The sequence below is a fragment of the Nematolebias whitei genome, chromosome 9 (assembly GCF_014905685.2).
Source record: "Nematolebias whitei isolate Nwh7 chromosome 9, NemWhi1, whole genome shotgun sequence".
Lineage (NCBI taxonomy): Eukaryota > Metazoa > Chordata > Actinopteri > Cyprinodontiformes > Rivulidae > Nematolebias > Nematolebias whitei.
In genome coordinates this window covers 24,125,871-24,141,687 of record NC_056506.1, presented here as the reverse complement: position 1 = coordinate 24,141,687, position 15,817 = coordinate 24,125,871, and the positions used below count along the sequence as shown (strand labels likewise).

The following is a 15,817-nucleotide window of genomic DNA, read 5'->3' as shown; positions in this document are numbered from 1 at the left end:
AGCTCTGTGTCTCTGCTGAGCAGCCCCCGACAACAAGAAAGGTTAGTGTTTTTCCAGACCGTCTGTATTCAGATAACTGTTGTTATTCTGTCAAAACACTAACCTCTCCTCTGTATCGTTTTAGACACAGTTCCAGCTCTGGACCCGAATCATCAGAAGCTGTTTATTCATTCAATAAACATTTTAAAACCATTCTGAGTTTGTGTGTGGGATCCTCTGCCATCAGATCCCTGACATGTCCTCTCTGGTCCGGATGACATGGCGTCCCAGTGTTCCATAAAGAACTTCAAATCGTGACTCGTCTGACCACAGAACAGTCTTCCATTTTGCCACACTCCATTTTAAATGACCCCTGGCCCAGTGCAAACGTCTGAGATTGTGGAGCTTGCTTAGAAATGGCTTCCTCTTTGCACTGTAGAGTTTCAACTGGCAACGGCGGATGGCACGGTGGATTGTGTTCACTGACAATGCTTTCTGGAAGTATTCCTGAGCCCATTCTGTTATTTCCTTGACAGAGGCATTCCTGTTTGAGGTGCAGTGACGTTTAAGGGCCCGGAGATCACGAGCATCCAGTAGAGTTTTACGGCCTTGAACCTTACGCACAGCAATTGTTCCAGATTCTCTGAATCTTTTGATGATGTTATGCACGGTTGATGATGATAACTTAAAAGTCCTTGCTATTTTACGCTGGGTAACACCATTCTGGTATTGCTGCACTATCTTTCTGCGCAACAATGGTGGAATTGGTGATCCTCTTACCAACTTGGCTTCTGAGAGACACTGACACTCTGAGAAGCTCTTTTTATACCCAATCATGTTGTCAATTGACCTAATTAGTGTTAATTGGTTATCCAGCTGTTCGTTATATGCTCAATTTCCTTTTTCCAGCCACTTATTGCTACTTGTCCCCACTTTTTTGGGATTTGTTGACACTGTGAAATTTTGAATCAACATATTGTTCCTTTAAAATGTTACATTTACTCAGATTAAACTTTTGATCTGTCATCTATGTTATATTATGAATAAAATATTGACATTTGCCATCTCCACATCATTGCATTCAGTTTTTATTCACAATTTGTTTAGTGTCCCAATTTTTTTGGAATCTGGTTTGTATGTGAATGTCTCTGTTCAGTGCCCTGAGGCAACTTCTGTTGTGATTTGGCACTATATACATAAAGTGAATTGAATTGAATTCTGCAGGGGTCACCATAATGAGTAAACTTGCATGAAAGATTTGGCAATGGATAATTTTCAGTCACATGACCTGCTTGATGCACGGGCAGGCAAAATATTGTGGTGCACATCTGTGAGCACTGGGAAGTACAGCAGAGAAAGTGTTAATTTTCCCGCTGTCTCTAGTCAAGACTACTTCAATCACCTACCCATGGAAGACAAACAAAGATATGAGGAAAAAATATGAATGTTGTGGACTTGTGACTGCTCCAACAGCTTTTTTTGTACTTATCTGCAAGCGGCGATGTAACCATGTGATTTTGGATGGTTAAAATGGATTTTAAAGAAAAGTGAAAAAGAGAAAGGGAGGGGCCAGTGAAGAGCACCGGAGTTCAGCAATTTTGTCATCCAGCGTCTTCAGCAGAAAGAGACACCAAGAAACGATAAAGCTGATAAATGAAAATGAGGTAGATAACTTTCATTTATCATGCGATTACTTGATTTAATTTATTGCGACAGGCCTAGGTGTCACTGCCTTGATTTTGTTCATGTTGTTCAAATGCCAATTGATCAAATATTCCTGATCTATTTTTGTTGACTTTATTGGTTTTGAACCAGTTTGACATGACTGTCGACGAGGAAGAGGGCCGGCACCGGAGGAGGGGGAGTGCCAAAGAGACCATCTTAGCACCAACATAACTGGTTTGTTCCACTTTGGAGTAAGCTGTTGGGGGAAGAATCAGTTTTGTGTTGTGCGTTTCCTTGACTGATGAAGCCTTCTGGATGGAAGGTGAAATGTTTCAGCACAAAAAAAGAAACTGTCCAGATGGCCTGACTGAAATTTGTTGGATTCCTGATCTAATGTTTTTTTTAAGCTTGTAGTTTTCCTCTATCAATTCATTGCATTATTTTTGTAAAATTTCAGTTGTGTCCTTCATCTGTGGTTGCTGCTCTGTTGCTCATCATCTGCAGGTGGAAGTTCTGCCACAGCTGAGGAAACGTTAACGTCCTCCCCATCCTTCATCTTTTCCTCCATCTTCTTCTTCTGCAGGCGGCTGGTGTGAAAAGATGGAAGGAAACCAGTGAGGCGACAGCCATCAGATTTGTCACTTGTTCATGAAATAATAAAAAATGCTGATTAACATCAGTGGTTGTGTTTGAATGAACTCATATTCACCTATCAACAATAATTCATTAGATGAAGACTTTAAATTAGCTGTTTGCAGGGACAGTAGTACATAAAAGCCAAAACAGGAGGGGAAGGTTTTTAGTCTTTTGAGCTCTAAACTCCTTTTTTCAAATAGTTATGAACTTTTAATCTGATTTTTTTAATTAATGCTGAGTCTGTCAGAGAACACAAGAGTCAGGGTGGCTTCTGGGTAATACCAGATGGCTAGGCCTCAGACCGACGAAGCCTCTTGGATGAGGGGCGAAACGTTTCTTTTTAACAAAAAAACGAAGTCCAGATGACATGATTCAACCTTTTTTGTTGTTATATACCTGGATGACTGAGAAAACAAACTTTGTGTTTCTGTCAGAGACATTTACTGGACTCATTTTCTATCTGATTGGTGCAGGTAGCTATGCGTACATGAGTTATTACATTGTTTTATACAACTCTGAGAGAGGCGTGACTTTATGTAAAAATATGGTTATCTTCAGTTAAAGCTTCCTGAGTTCATGTTGACAGCATTTAGCCTGCTTTAGCTTTAGCATGTTTTCATCACTATATCATTATATCATAACTCATTCACTAATCTTAAGTACATAAAACCATAGCAATAACGACATGTAAATACACAAATAAATCAAAAACCCCAAAGTAATTGTAATCTTACCTTTGATGAAGTGTTTACAACAAAGACGAGCGTACTTCCATTGTTTAGCCTCCACGGGTAGAGATGCACGTCTAAAGGCACGATCCACAATTTTCTTCTTTGGCTTTTCTGTTTCTGATGGAATCCAGTAAAAGCACACACCTGGCTTTTCTCCAACAACCCTGTCTTTTCGATTAGTGCATCCTATAGAACTGCAACTATCCAGCATTTTGGCTAAGCTACACTTCAAAACGTTTAAAGTATGGCTTGTGCGACTTGGTGGATGGAAGAGCTGGACATGTTTTGTCCTCCAGTGGGTGTTTCCCAGCATCTCAGACGACATGTGAAAACTATCTATTGTTTTATGCCGGATGCCTTTCCTGACGCAACCTGTGCTCGAACCGACAACCTCAGGATTATAAGACTATGTCACTGACCACCGAGCTACCACAGCTTTGTATTTAGATAATTCAAGGGATTAGATAACTTCTAACTTATCAAAACAATGTTTGTGCAAAAAGCAAATAGCAAACAAAACTAGGTTGACATAAAAAAAATTAAGAAATTGGAAGAATTTGGAGCAGATACCAAAATAGAGGTTTCACAGTGAGCTAAGTGGTTGCTCTCTAGGTGTTTGTATCACAGAGCTGTTGCTGTGCTCCCCAGTGACCAGCTCTCCTATCCAGTTCTATAATTGCATTTCTGGGCACACACATGCTCGCACAAAGCAGTGACCAGTGGGTCAATTGCTCAGCTAAATGTGTTTTCCTTCCCTTTGCACAGAGGGTTGAGTTGAGCAGTGCTGGGCTGACCCTGGGCCAGCCCGTATTGCCAGAAGACCACTGGTACCATTACATCTCCCTGGTCACATTCAGCTCTGCTCTCGCAGAACTAACAGAGCTCACACTGGACAGAAGTGCAGTGAATGATGGATGAGCAGAGAAACAAAAGAGGAGACAGACAGAAGGAGGAGAGAACAAACTGCTGTGACTGAAAGTGATGCTGGAGTTGTGAAAGGTCAGTCAGTCCTCAAACAAGCAGGCGACTGGAAATCTACACCATCACACACACACACACACACACACACACACAAACACACACACACCAGCAGCTGTGACCGCCCAGTTTCACCAGCAAACTAACAACCTGCCCTGAATACACCCAGCATAGAACAGCATGAGGCCTGTGTGTGTTTGTACCTCTGAAGCCTCCCTCCAACAAAGCTGTAGCTCTGATCCTCTTCTGCCCCGCCCACTCGTACTCATCAAAGCCCCGCCCATTTTCTCCGTCCATGTCCACGGAGTCCTCGTCAACTAAAGCACCTTCACGCTGTCACATAAGAAACAGACAGGTAGAAGTTTTAACAACAGACAAAACAAGAAATCCATGTTACCTTATATTCTATTTTTTTTTATAATATTAAAAAATTATGAAGGCATGTTATTTACACTTGTATCATAAAGCTGTGGGTTACGGATGACTGGATATCCATATAGCAAGTTTTACTTGCACTGTAAAAGATGGACATTAGCTCTGTTTTACGGGAAAAGACACCTAAGGGTCATTCTGTGCCAAATCACCAAAACAGGTTTAACCCGACCATCTCAGATTTTGATGAAACTTGGAGTACTTGTTAAATGTGACAGAATCTAAAATTGTAGATCAATCAGACCAGTGGTTCCAGAAAAACAGCCCTCAAATCTTCTGATTGTTTGGGGAAATGGATGTGGTCACCAATCTTCAATCCCAATTTTAAATTATTAGACTGAATGGCTTTTAAAAGCCAAACACATGGTTTTCTGCCCCTTTCATTTTTTTAAATGACGGAACTCCATCGCAGCAATGGAAAACATTAATCCACGTCTATTTAATTTTGTTGTCCACCGAACATCGAGGTGAGATCTGGTTATCTGAGATGATAATAGGTTGTCTTGGACAAATGGAAACTGCCATGTGGACCCCTGTATGGTCCCTCAAATTTAGATCTTTGGTAGAATTGGGTGTGGTTGCTGATCTTCAACCCCAATTATCCCATTATCCCGTATTATATTACTGGGTCAATTTTCACAAACTTGGTGTCATTAGAAAGGGAATTTAATGATTAAGGAAAAATTAAACGGGGAAGAACCGTTCACTGTGGTCTTTTTAAAGCCATCCAATCAAATGTTGATCCAGGGATTAAACTGATGCTGCTTTCAACAAATAAAGCAAACCAGATCCACAGTTTTGCACAACCAGAACAGAGCAGGTCATGCTGTCTGATGATGATGAGTCCAGAGCAGAGAGAGAGCAGGAGAGAGCACCAATCGGTGTTTCCAGTACCAGTTCCAGTGATGACATGTAATAAATGTTTTATGTCTACATATTAAACGGACTGTCTCTCATGGTGAGAGAGGAGGCAGTGTCTGCTGTTTTAGTTCTATAAGGCTAAATATAAGGCTTATATAGTTCTTCTCTTTTTATATTCTCTGTTATTTTTTTATATCTTGTGTGTGTTCCTTTGTACTGAAACTCTGGCACAACAATTTTCTGTGGGATCAATAAAGTTCTATCTTATCTTATAATTAAACAATAATAATGTTAAAAGATTAATATTTATGCCCCTGATTATAACAAAGATATGAGTCTCTGTTTAACTTGAATTTTCCACCAAACGCATGAAGTGCTCTGTGAGAGTCAGTTTCATGTGCTTGTAGTTGATCATAAATATCTGCAGAATTCAATTCTACGTGGTGTTTTAACAACAAGGTGCTGTGGCTGTTGAGATGCAGTAAACTTGATTATATTTAGACCCATTCTGAGAGGCAACTCTACCGTGATAAATGCAGTTTAATAGTGGTGTAACAGTACACGTGGGTGTATTGAACCATTTCGGTACAGCATGTTCGGTTCGGTCCACGTGCGTACCGTTTCGTTTTTTTTTTTTTTCACTTATTAAATTTTATTAACGAGAGATTATGTGTAGAAGAACTAGTTCCTAAGCATGTTTCATTAATTGTTGCATAGCCTTGCAGCACGCGTAGCATTAGCAGCCTAGCAGGAGGCCCTTGCATCTCGTTGTGGTCTCCTGTTTGGGAACATTATGGCTTTCTTGTTAAAACTCAACAATGGGAGAAGACAAGTGGACAAATCCAAAGCTGTGTGTCGACGTTGTTTCACAGAGATTGGATCTGCAGCAGGCAACACGTCTAACTTGTTAACGCACTAGAAACGACATCAGCCGAATGTGAACGTCTCTTCTAGCAGCTTGGTGCAAACACCGATAACAGCAGCATTTAAACAACCTTTATCAGGTAATTCAGATTGGTCCAAAGCAATAACACAAGCTGTAGGAGTTTTTAAAGCTTTGGTTCTATGTCTGTATTCTGTTGTTGATGCGCCGGCTTTAAGCATAAAGTTCTTGAGCCCCGCTACGACATCCATCACGTCAACACTTCAGCCAAAAAGTTGTAGCAGCACTTTATGAAAAAGCTCAAACTGACATTGTCAACAAGCCCTGGACCAGATTAAAGCCCTGCCCTGATGATGATGAGCAAGAGATTCAACCACTTCATAAGAGAAATGATGACCGTGCAAGAAGAGGTATTGTATTGTATTATTGTGATCTAATTAACTTTTTAAATTTAAAATTATAATCTTATTAACTCAATTTTTTTTAACCTCTTTGTTTTTGCAGTCTGAGGATATCAACTAGAGCTGAGCAGCTGAGTCTTTTTCCTCTTCAGGGAATTTTTTTTAATAATTTTTATACAAACGTACTTTTTACTTGGCATATTTTTGAAATAAACGTTATGTAAGTCTTTATTTAGGCCTTTTTTGTACTGAAAATTAACTGAACCGAGTCCGCCATGAAACTGAACCGAACCGAAATGTGATTTTAGCGTACCGTTACACCCCTACAATTTAATATATGATTAAATATGAAAAATAAATAGTATTAAATTACTATATGAGCTGAAACCTTGTCAATTAGAATGAAATGGTCATTTTAGGGGAGAAATCTGTCTGCAAAGAACTTCATGTGCTAATTTTTTTTTAATACATCTGACAATACCCCAATCAAAAACACTGAAATGACAAAAAAGTAAACTACAGAAGTTGTTATAAACCCATGTCTTCCTTCAGAATGCCACTGATCTTGATATTGCAGGTTAAAGTCTTTTTACTAGGGTGCCGATTTATTGGCGGCCGATTTATTGGCGGCCGATTTATTGGCGGCCGATTTATTGGTGGACGATTTATCGGCCCCGATTTCCTTAATTTTGGGAAATCGGCTGATACTTGCATGAGAAACCGATTTTACCATTTTTTTTTTGTTTGTTTTAACAACAATAGTCTGAACTTCATTTATATTTCAGAGCACTACCTCATGGCCAGTTAAAATAAGTTTGTATTGTTTCTAGGATATTGTTCAAGGCATTTTTTTTTTTCAGTGAAATAATATTGGAAAATTGAAGGTGCATTGTGACCTTATAACACCTGACAGTGTCACATATGAAACAAAACAAAAAAACCTTTAAACATGCTGCTGTCCAGCCTCTCCTGAAAAAACCAAACCTTGACCCCTCAGTCGTATCCAACTTCCGGCCTGTCTCCAAACTCCCATTTGTTTCCAAACTACTGGAGAAAATAGTTGAGTCCCAGTTCAAGTGCTTCCTGGAGGGTCACGCTATCTTAGAGCTATTCCAATCTGGCTTTAAACCTCTCCACAGCACTGAAACTGCCCTATTGAAGGTTTTTAATGACATCTTCAGATCCACAGATACTGGTGATTCTGTGCTGCTTGTCCTATTTGACCTCACAGCCGCCTTTGTCACCATCAACCATTAGATCCTCATTGCTAGGTTAGAGAAGTGGGTGGGCGTCACAGGGTCAGCCCTCAACTGGTTCAGATCCTACCTCGCTGACAGATCCCTTTTGTGTCTCCATCAAGGATTTTAGTTCTGCAGCGGCAGAGCTTAAATGGGGGGTTCCGCAGGGGTCCATCCTGGGTCCCCTCCTATTCTCTTTATACTTGCTACCACTTGGTGCTATTTTCCGGAAACACAACATACCCTTTCATTTCTAAGCCGATGACTGTCAAATTTACTTCCCCCTAAGACACAATGGTACATGCTCTAATCAACCTCTGCTCGACTGCCTGGCTGACATCAGGGACTGGAGGGCTTTAAATTTCTTAAGTTTCAATGAAAAGAAGTCTGAAGTCATGTTGTTCCCTCCCAATGACATGATCACAAACTACTGCATCGACCTTTCCGCTCTAACCCTGTCAGAAAAACAAAGAGTCACTAATCTGGGTGTGATAATGGACCCTTCCCTGAAACTTAACAATCATGTAAACATGATTGTTAAATCATGTTTCTTCCAACTGAGACGGCTGTCTAAACTGAAGCCCATATTGTCCAAAAACCTGGAGACAGTAATACATGCATTCATTAAATCTAGGCTTGATTACTGCAACTCGCTCCTGTTTGGTATCAGACATTGCACGACTACAACTGGTCCAGAATGCAGCAGCCCGATTTTTAACCAGTACAGGCAAAAGAGCACATTACACCAGTTTTGGCCTCACTGCACTGGCTACCGGTTCACCTTCGAATCCAGTTCAAAATACTCCTGTATGTCTACAAATAGCTGAACAGTACCCCCCCCCCCCCCCAAAATCTCTCTGATCTGCTACAACCGTATGTCCCACCACGTTCCCTGAGGTCAGCGGACCAGTTGCTCCTCACAGTTCCAGGAACTCGTCTTAAGCGCAGCGGTGACAAGGCCTTCTCTGTAGCAGGACCAAGACTTTGGAACGAGTTACCTCTGCTTGTCAGACAGGCCCCCCTCCCTCTTGGTTTTCAAATCCCGTTTAAAAACCCACTACTATTCAGTAGCTTTCAACACCAGATGATATGTGTTTTGAACCTGTATGCTCCACACTAGTTAGTCGTCATATTTATTATCTGCATCGTTTTTATGTCTATATTCTGATTTACCTCATTTTGTATATTGCTTTGTGTGTTGCCTGTTGTTCTGTCTGTACAGCACTTTGGTTGGCCTTGTCGCCGTTTTAAGTGCTCTATAAATAAAATGGTATGGTATGGTAAAATTGGTATCGGCCAAAATCAGAATTGGTAGGTCAGACTTTTTAGAAATCGGTGATCGGTCAGAAAACTGCAATCGGTGCACCCCCTACTTCTTATAAGTTACAATTTCAGTACTTCATTAGAGAGCACTATACTGTGTACATTTACTAAGGTCATGTACACAGTAGTATACGACTTTTTATGTGAAAAACTTTGAGAAGAGACCAGTATGCAGAAAAAAAAAATCAGTCAAAATATTATTTTCTTCTTTAATCTCGGTCTTAAATACACTGCGAGTGCCTTTCCTGCAAAGTCTGATGAGAACGAGGAAGTTCCACTCCAGCAGCTCCTGAAAGTGTCTGCCACTCACAAGATGGCTGATTGAGAACATTTGTATATAGTAAACTCTGTATATAGTGCAATAAACTTCTTAAATTGTATTACTCTTGAGATTTTTTTGCCCTCTTTATTGTAAAGGTTGCAAACAACCCAAAATGTTGACGGACAACAGGAAGTTTTCTGCTGGACATCCTGGAAAATGTCCTCATGTCCACCCTGCATATCTTTGGAACCACTCGTCTAATTGACTTAAAATTTGAGATACTGTGCTGTGGGATCACAATTGACAAATAAGCCAAGTTTAAACTAAATCTGAGATGGTCGGGTCAAATTTTTCTTCTTTGGGGGGTGATTTGGCACAGAATGACCCCTAATCATTATTCGTTTTATATGAATGGCATGAGTTTACTGAAAATGTAAAATTCATTAAAAATGTTCAACCAAATGATTAGTCAAACATGACCCTATTAGATACATTCATATTACATTATAACAACACATAGCAGAGTGGACTCTGTCAGATATCTTTATTTAAACATTTTCATGGCTTCAAAGACAATAAAGAAATTCAAGCAACAACAGAAAAAATGAACAGAAAACTAGAACTAAATTCTGTGAGCAAGTTGTATGTCTAAAGCGTGCTAAGGAAAAGAAAGTATTAGTATGATGTGACTGTAAAATACCACCATGGAAAGGAAGTTAGGAGGTGGAGCAACAGCTGCTATTTGTTTGTTTCTGCAACTACAGGAAGTAGAGAGATGAGTGGAAGAGAAGAGTAGATAGGCAATCCAATTGTCGCTAGGCAGGGTTCTGGGCCCAGATTGTACTACCTGGATCAGGCATTGTTCCACATGTCTACTCATCTCCTCCTCGCTCCCAGCCAGTGGGGCACTGCACAGCGGACATACCTGGCCCCCATCCTCAGGCTTCCTCCTCTTCATCTTCCCTATACGGGCTGGACGAGCACAAGTGGTGAAGAGAAAAAGGAAAGGGGAGACAAATGTTTAAGCAGAATGTAATTCACTGCTTTCCACAGAGGACGTCAGGTGTGTTTATTTCAATTTGCAGGAATAATCCATAATAATAAATGGATAAACTCATCTGTACAAACCTAGTGAGCATAATGAAGGATGTGGCTAAACTTGCCACCTTCTGGAATATGTTCAGAAAAAAAAAACAGCAGGAAGAGGAAACAAATCTCAGCCCTCTTTCTTTACAGCAGGATCTTTACCTTGTCCTCCTTTTGTTTCATCCTCATCCCCTCACCTTCTCTCCTGTCACAGCTTCACCCAAGCCCTCCACCCACGCATTTAATTAGAAATTTAACAGGGCTGAACAGCCGTCACTGCACCCTGACTCTGTCGTTTTTCCTTAACTGCAAATGGCGCACAGGGACATTAATTTTTAGCTGGCTGGGAAAGCAGCGGAGGCCAAGAGGGACTGTGGGGACGGACAGAGGGAGAGGAGGAGGAAGACGGAGAAGACAGTAACTACAGCATAATGAAGGAAGTGAAGAAGGGAGGGATGGTCTCTTCCTGACACTAACTGAGAGAAGTTTTGTCATAAGAGACTAAAAGTCTGCTAATGAAGTCCTGACCTCGCTCACATCCTGACGCTACTTTTCCCCACGTGAAAGTTATTTGACTTCTCAAGCAGTTAGACTTCAAAACTGAGTCTTCAAAGACTCAACTCATCACAGAAAAGTCATAAAAGACTATTTCAAATGTGATGGTGAGCACAATTAATGAACTGATAATTACTTAATCATTCAAATTCAAAAAAGGTTTAGAAAATTAAATTAAAAAAAAAAATGACAGTGCTGGTTGAAAGAATAATTTATAAACAGCTGCAGCCATGGAATAAAAGACTTAGTGGTTGTAAAACAAAGTATTGATCCTAAAATGAAATGGAACAGACTTTTTAAACAATGAAATTACAATTGTCTTGTTTTGTTTAATAAACATAAACTTGATCTGTGTAAACTAATTCATAGGCATTGGAAACGTCACCAGTTTGTGTCATATTTCCCATAATCACCTGGTTTTTAACATCAACATTTAAAGTGACGGTTTAGTTTTACTGCATGTTCATCTTAAAATCAGGCAAATGTGACTTTTTACAACAAGAGCACAAACGTCATTCAGTGGCTTTTCGCATCGAACGCAACGTTTTGCTCTGCACTTTATTTTGAAAAGTGACCACTTCCTGTTGGTGCCTCTTTCCTCATTCATTTGTTTCACAGTGGCCATCCTACAAACTAACCTCAGCTATAAACAAGTAAAACTAACTTCCTGGTTGTGGTACAGTTGTTTTGTATGAAAACAATTTGTTTCAGTTATATAGCCTTAAAATTATTTCTCAAGAAAAGTTGCAACAGAATGCTTTACATGATGCTAAAACACGTGTCTGCCATATTGGACTAGCTTTAGATCACTTTAACCCCTAAAAACAATTCAATTTGGCAGTTCCCAGATTTACACACGTGCTTTTATGTCTAAAAAAAACCAATTTGCATTAAAAAACAATGTGCGCAATTATTGACCTTTTTAGTTACGACTGTGCATGTGAAACATCTGGCACCGATTGATCAGAAAGGTTGAGTTTAATATACAAACATGTTAATATTTAGAAAACATCTGTGGAGCCCTGTTCTTTTGACAGACCACCAAACTAAAAATACTTTCAATAAAATATTGATTAAAAAAAACAAAACGGCTTTTAAAAGAATTGAGCATCCTCAGTAAATTGAATTTTCTACTGATCTCATAGTGTTCACGTGCATTTTATTATTTTTATTTACATTTTATGTTCCTGTTTTAAGTATTTTACATCGTTGTATAATGCAGCTTGTTTTTGTTTCATTTTTATATTATTTTTATTTACTTTTCATTTTGCATGCTTCTCATATAATTGTCTACTGTTGTCATCATTCTTTGATAAAAACAGGTCTTTCTTGTAAATGAGTCCTTGTGACTAACTTGTATAAATAAAAGATGAACGAATGTGCAAAAAGTTGTTAAATTCAAAGTATGCATTTTTTAAATTGTATTCTCAGAAACCAAAGCAGAGGAATAAATAGTTGATTAATGGCGTTTTATTCAAGTGAACTGTGTTCTGCTGCATCAGGAGTGTGTGTAAACACAGGTTTTAAAAGATGTGTACATACCATTCAATCTTGTTTGCCTGTTTGCCCGAACCCGTAAAAATGTCTGCAAAAGATAAAAATAAAAACAGGGGAAATGTTGGTTAGATAATGAGGAGACAGTCTTACGTGTTTACAAGTGCATGAACAGTTGTTCTGAATGGGATTGCAGTGGATACTGGGGGCTTGTCGACTGAGAGCAAACAGTAAACATCAACACATACATCTCTCTTGTTCTCCAGCTCCTCCATGACTCTCTGACACAACTCCTTCAAAAGACGCTAAAACTCACAGCTGTAACGCGGTTCCGCCTGTCTCCAAATACTGAACATGACGACAAACTCAACACTGTGCTTACAATTTATTACGGATGGAAGAGGATTGAAACTGGCGCCTGTGTCGGCAAACAGAGCGGCCATCCGACGCCATGTTGGTTTGTTTTGATCACGTGACCGCGGCTGAAACGGAAATAGGTTTACGTCACTTGTTATCTTGCGTCTTGGACACTAGAGGGCAGCAAAGAGTTTAACTGCAGTTTTTCAAATCATACAAATAAATTATTATTATTATTATTATTATTATTATTATTATTATTCAAGCATACAACTTGTAGGAGGCTTAAAAATATCACATCTAAAGGCACAGTTTTCTTATTAGTAAGTAATTTTGCAAAACTAGTAAAGGTTTTTTTGTTTGTATTTTATTGTAATTAGTTATTTCTCAATATCATTATGAGTGTGAAGAGTTGTACATAAAGGACCCAGATATCCCTTGTCTTTGCAAACATACGAAGTTAAAAGGTTATTAAGGTTTATGGTTAAACTTTGTCAATATCAGTTGCATTTATACACTCAAGAAATGTGAGTTGAACCAAAGTGTTTTGCAGTAAAATGTTAACAAATAAAATGAAAACTCATAACATCCTCTTTAAAGTTGAATTGCCCTTTTTTGTATGTGGATCCTGGAACACTGTGAACATTTGGTTAACATTTTGGTCTACCTAAAACGATGCAAAACTTCCTATCCAGACTGGATCCAGGCTTTTTTAGAACCAGAAATAAAGTCTTAAAGTCTATCTTGAACAAACATCAGACCAATAAGAAAAAGCCGACACCAGTGGTTTTTAGTATAACATTAATTATTTTAAATGATTAGCTCCTTCTAAACGCTCAGTTTTACTTTACTATTTATTGTAAAATATCTAATTTACTGTCAAAGCATAACCCAGCCAGCACAAACTTCCCTTGGAGTTGGAATAAAAATGAAAAATGTGACATGTTCTCACAATTCTAATTGAGTAATTATACTCAGTTACTTTATTTTTGCAGCAACGGTAGACAATTTCTTTATTCATATGTTTTTTTTTATAAGAATATCTTAAATATTAAGGATCCTAGCTAGTACAGGTTGCCTGGGGTAAATTTCTTGCATCATTAAAAATAATGACCCTAGCAATAAAAGTACAGTATTATAAAATTAATTGAGGTCAGATTCATCGGTCCTTTCCACCACTTTTTCTGATAAAATATACATTTCAGGTCTACAGGGATTCAAACCCTAAGGCCTGTATTTTGTAACTAAATGCTGACTAAAGCACCATGTCTCTGTTATGTTACTGATATATCTTTAACAACTCAACTACCATTACTGGAAACCATAGGGCAGTATTCCCCTCCTCCTCCATTCTCCCTCCCTCTCTCCTGGTACTTGACTTATAGGCCTATACCGGCTTCACATCACCGCCTAATCATTGTGATTCACTCACTGAATAGGTCAAATAGGTGAGGTATTCAAAGAAGAAGGAGGCAGATCACACTCAGATTGACTGGCAGAGAGGAGGTGGCAAAGTCTGCCATTATACTTTATTTTCAGGGTGCTGAACAGAGTGACCATTGACTTTATCATTTGTGTAATATAAGGTGATTTCAGCAGTTTCACCAAATGAGAAAATCTCCTTCATTGCTGGAAGGTCTTTATGAGCTGTGTCATCTTAAACGTATGTCTGCATGAACTTAATAGTTCTTATTTTATGGTGGTGTGGGGGGAAACCCACTTAACCCTGAGATTCATCACAGCCAAAAGAATTACTCGAACAAACTTTGATGAATAAAACAGATAAAAGCAGTCGGAGCACAGATTAAAGGAGAGCGGCCTGTTAGTCCACTTAACTGCTGAAACAGCATAAAAATCAGAATCTCCCTTAATATTCTACAACAGTGATATGTGCCATAATTACAGAAAGCCATATTTGATTTAATACTTAATTTTATGATTTTCTAAACTGGTACCGCAGCCAACATATTAATGTTACTAATGTCCATTGCATTTTAAGTTCTGCTTATATACAAGGTAATAACACAGTTTGAGTTAAGCTTTGGCAGCATTAGTGGTTTGTCCAATTCAACAATGTCTCATGTTCAATGAATAAAACAAACAGAAAATTAACAAATATCCAAGTTGTTGCTTTTCTTTCAGCTGCTCCCTTCTTCAAGACACTTGCATGAAGGAGATGGCAATTGTTTTACGCCGGATGCCCTTCTTCATGCAACCTGGGCTCAAACTCTCAACCAAGTGTTGTTTAGAAATATCCATCCATCCATCCATCCATCCATCCATCCATCCATCCATCCATCCATCCATCCATCCATCCATCCATCCATCCATCCATCCATCCATCCATCCATCCATCCATCCATCCATCTCAGGTCATGGGGGGTCACTGGTGCCCATATTCAGTATTTACTGTGCCAGAGGCAGGAGAGACAGGTCTCCAGTCCATCACAGGGACACATAGAGACAAACGAGACAAACAATCATTCACTCTCTCACTCACACCTAGAGACAATTTAGAGTTACCAATCAGACTAACATGCATGGTTTTGGTCTGTGGGAGGAAACTGGAGTGCCCGGAGAAAACCCATGCATGCACGAAGAGAACATGCAAACTCCACCCAGAAAGGTCCTGAGCCAGGATTCAATCCGGTGATCTTCTCACTGAGAGTCAACAGCTCTACCAACTGAGCCACGTTTAACAAATCCATATGCAAAAGTACAATATTTTTCCCATAAATTATTTATTACTAAATAATACATCATATCATAACATCTACATAATAAATACATTATGTAGATGTTTTTATTACTTTAATACGTGATTCAATACATTGAAAAAGAAGCATATTTCATACTACCTTTTTTATGTACCAACTGACTAACAAAGTGAACTATAAGTAGTTTATCTCACCTGGACTGGTTGGTTAATTAACTCT

General features: G+C 39.0%; 1 protein-coding gene across 1 annotated transcript in view; it reads right to left on the bottom strand.

Annotated features, from left to right (window-relative positions):
• rnf220a (ring finger protein 220a) overlaps positions 1-12,992 on the bottom strand; it is a 47,163-nt gene extending 34,171 nt beyond the window's left edge. The window contains exons 1-4 of the mRNA XM_037681577.1: positions 12,773-12,992; positions 12,573-12,615; positions 10,237-10,361; positions 4,193-4,322 (exon numbers count right to left, since the gene is read on the bottom strand). Of these exons, the coding sequence (XP_037537505.1) occupies positions 4,193-4,322; positions 10,237-10,361; positions 12,573-12,615; positions 12,773-12,799 (325 nt within the window). The 5' untranslated portion in view covers positions 12,800-12,992. The remainder of the gene's footprint in view (positions 1-4,192; positions 4,323-10,236; positions 10,362-12,572; positions 12,616-12,772) is intronic.
• Between the last annotated feature and the right edge of the window lie 2,825 nt (positions 12,993-15,817).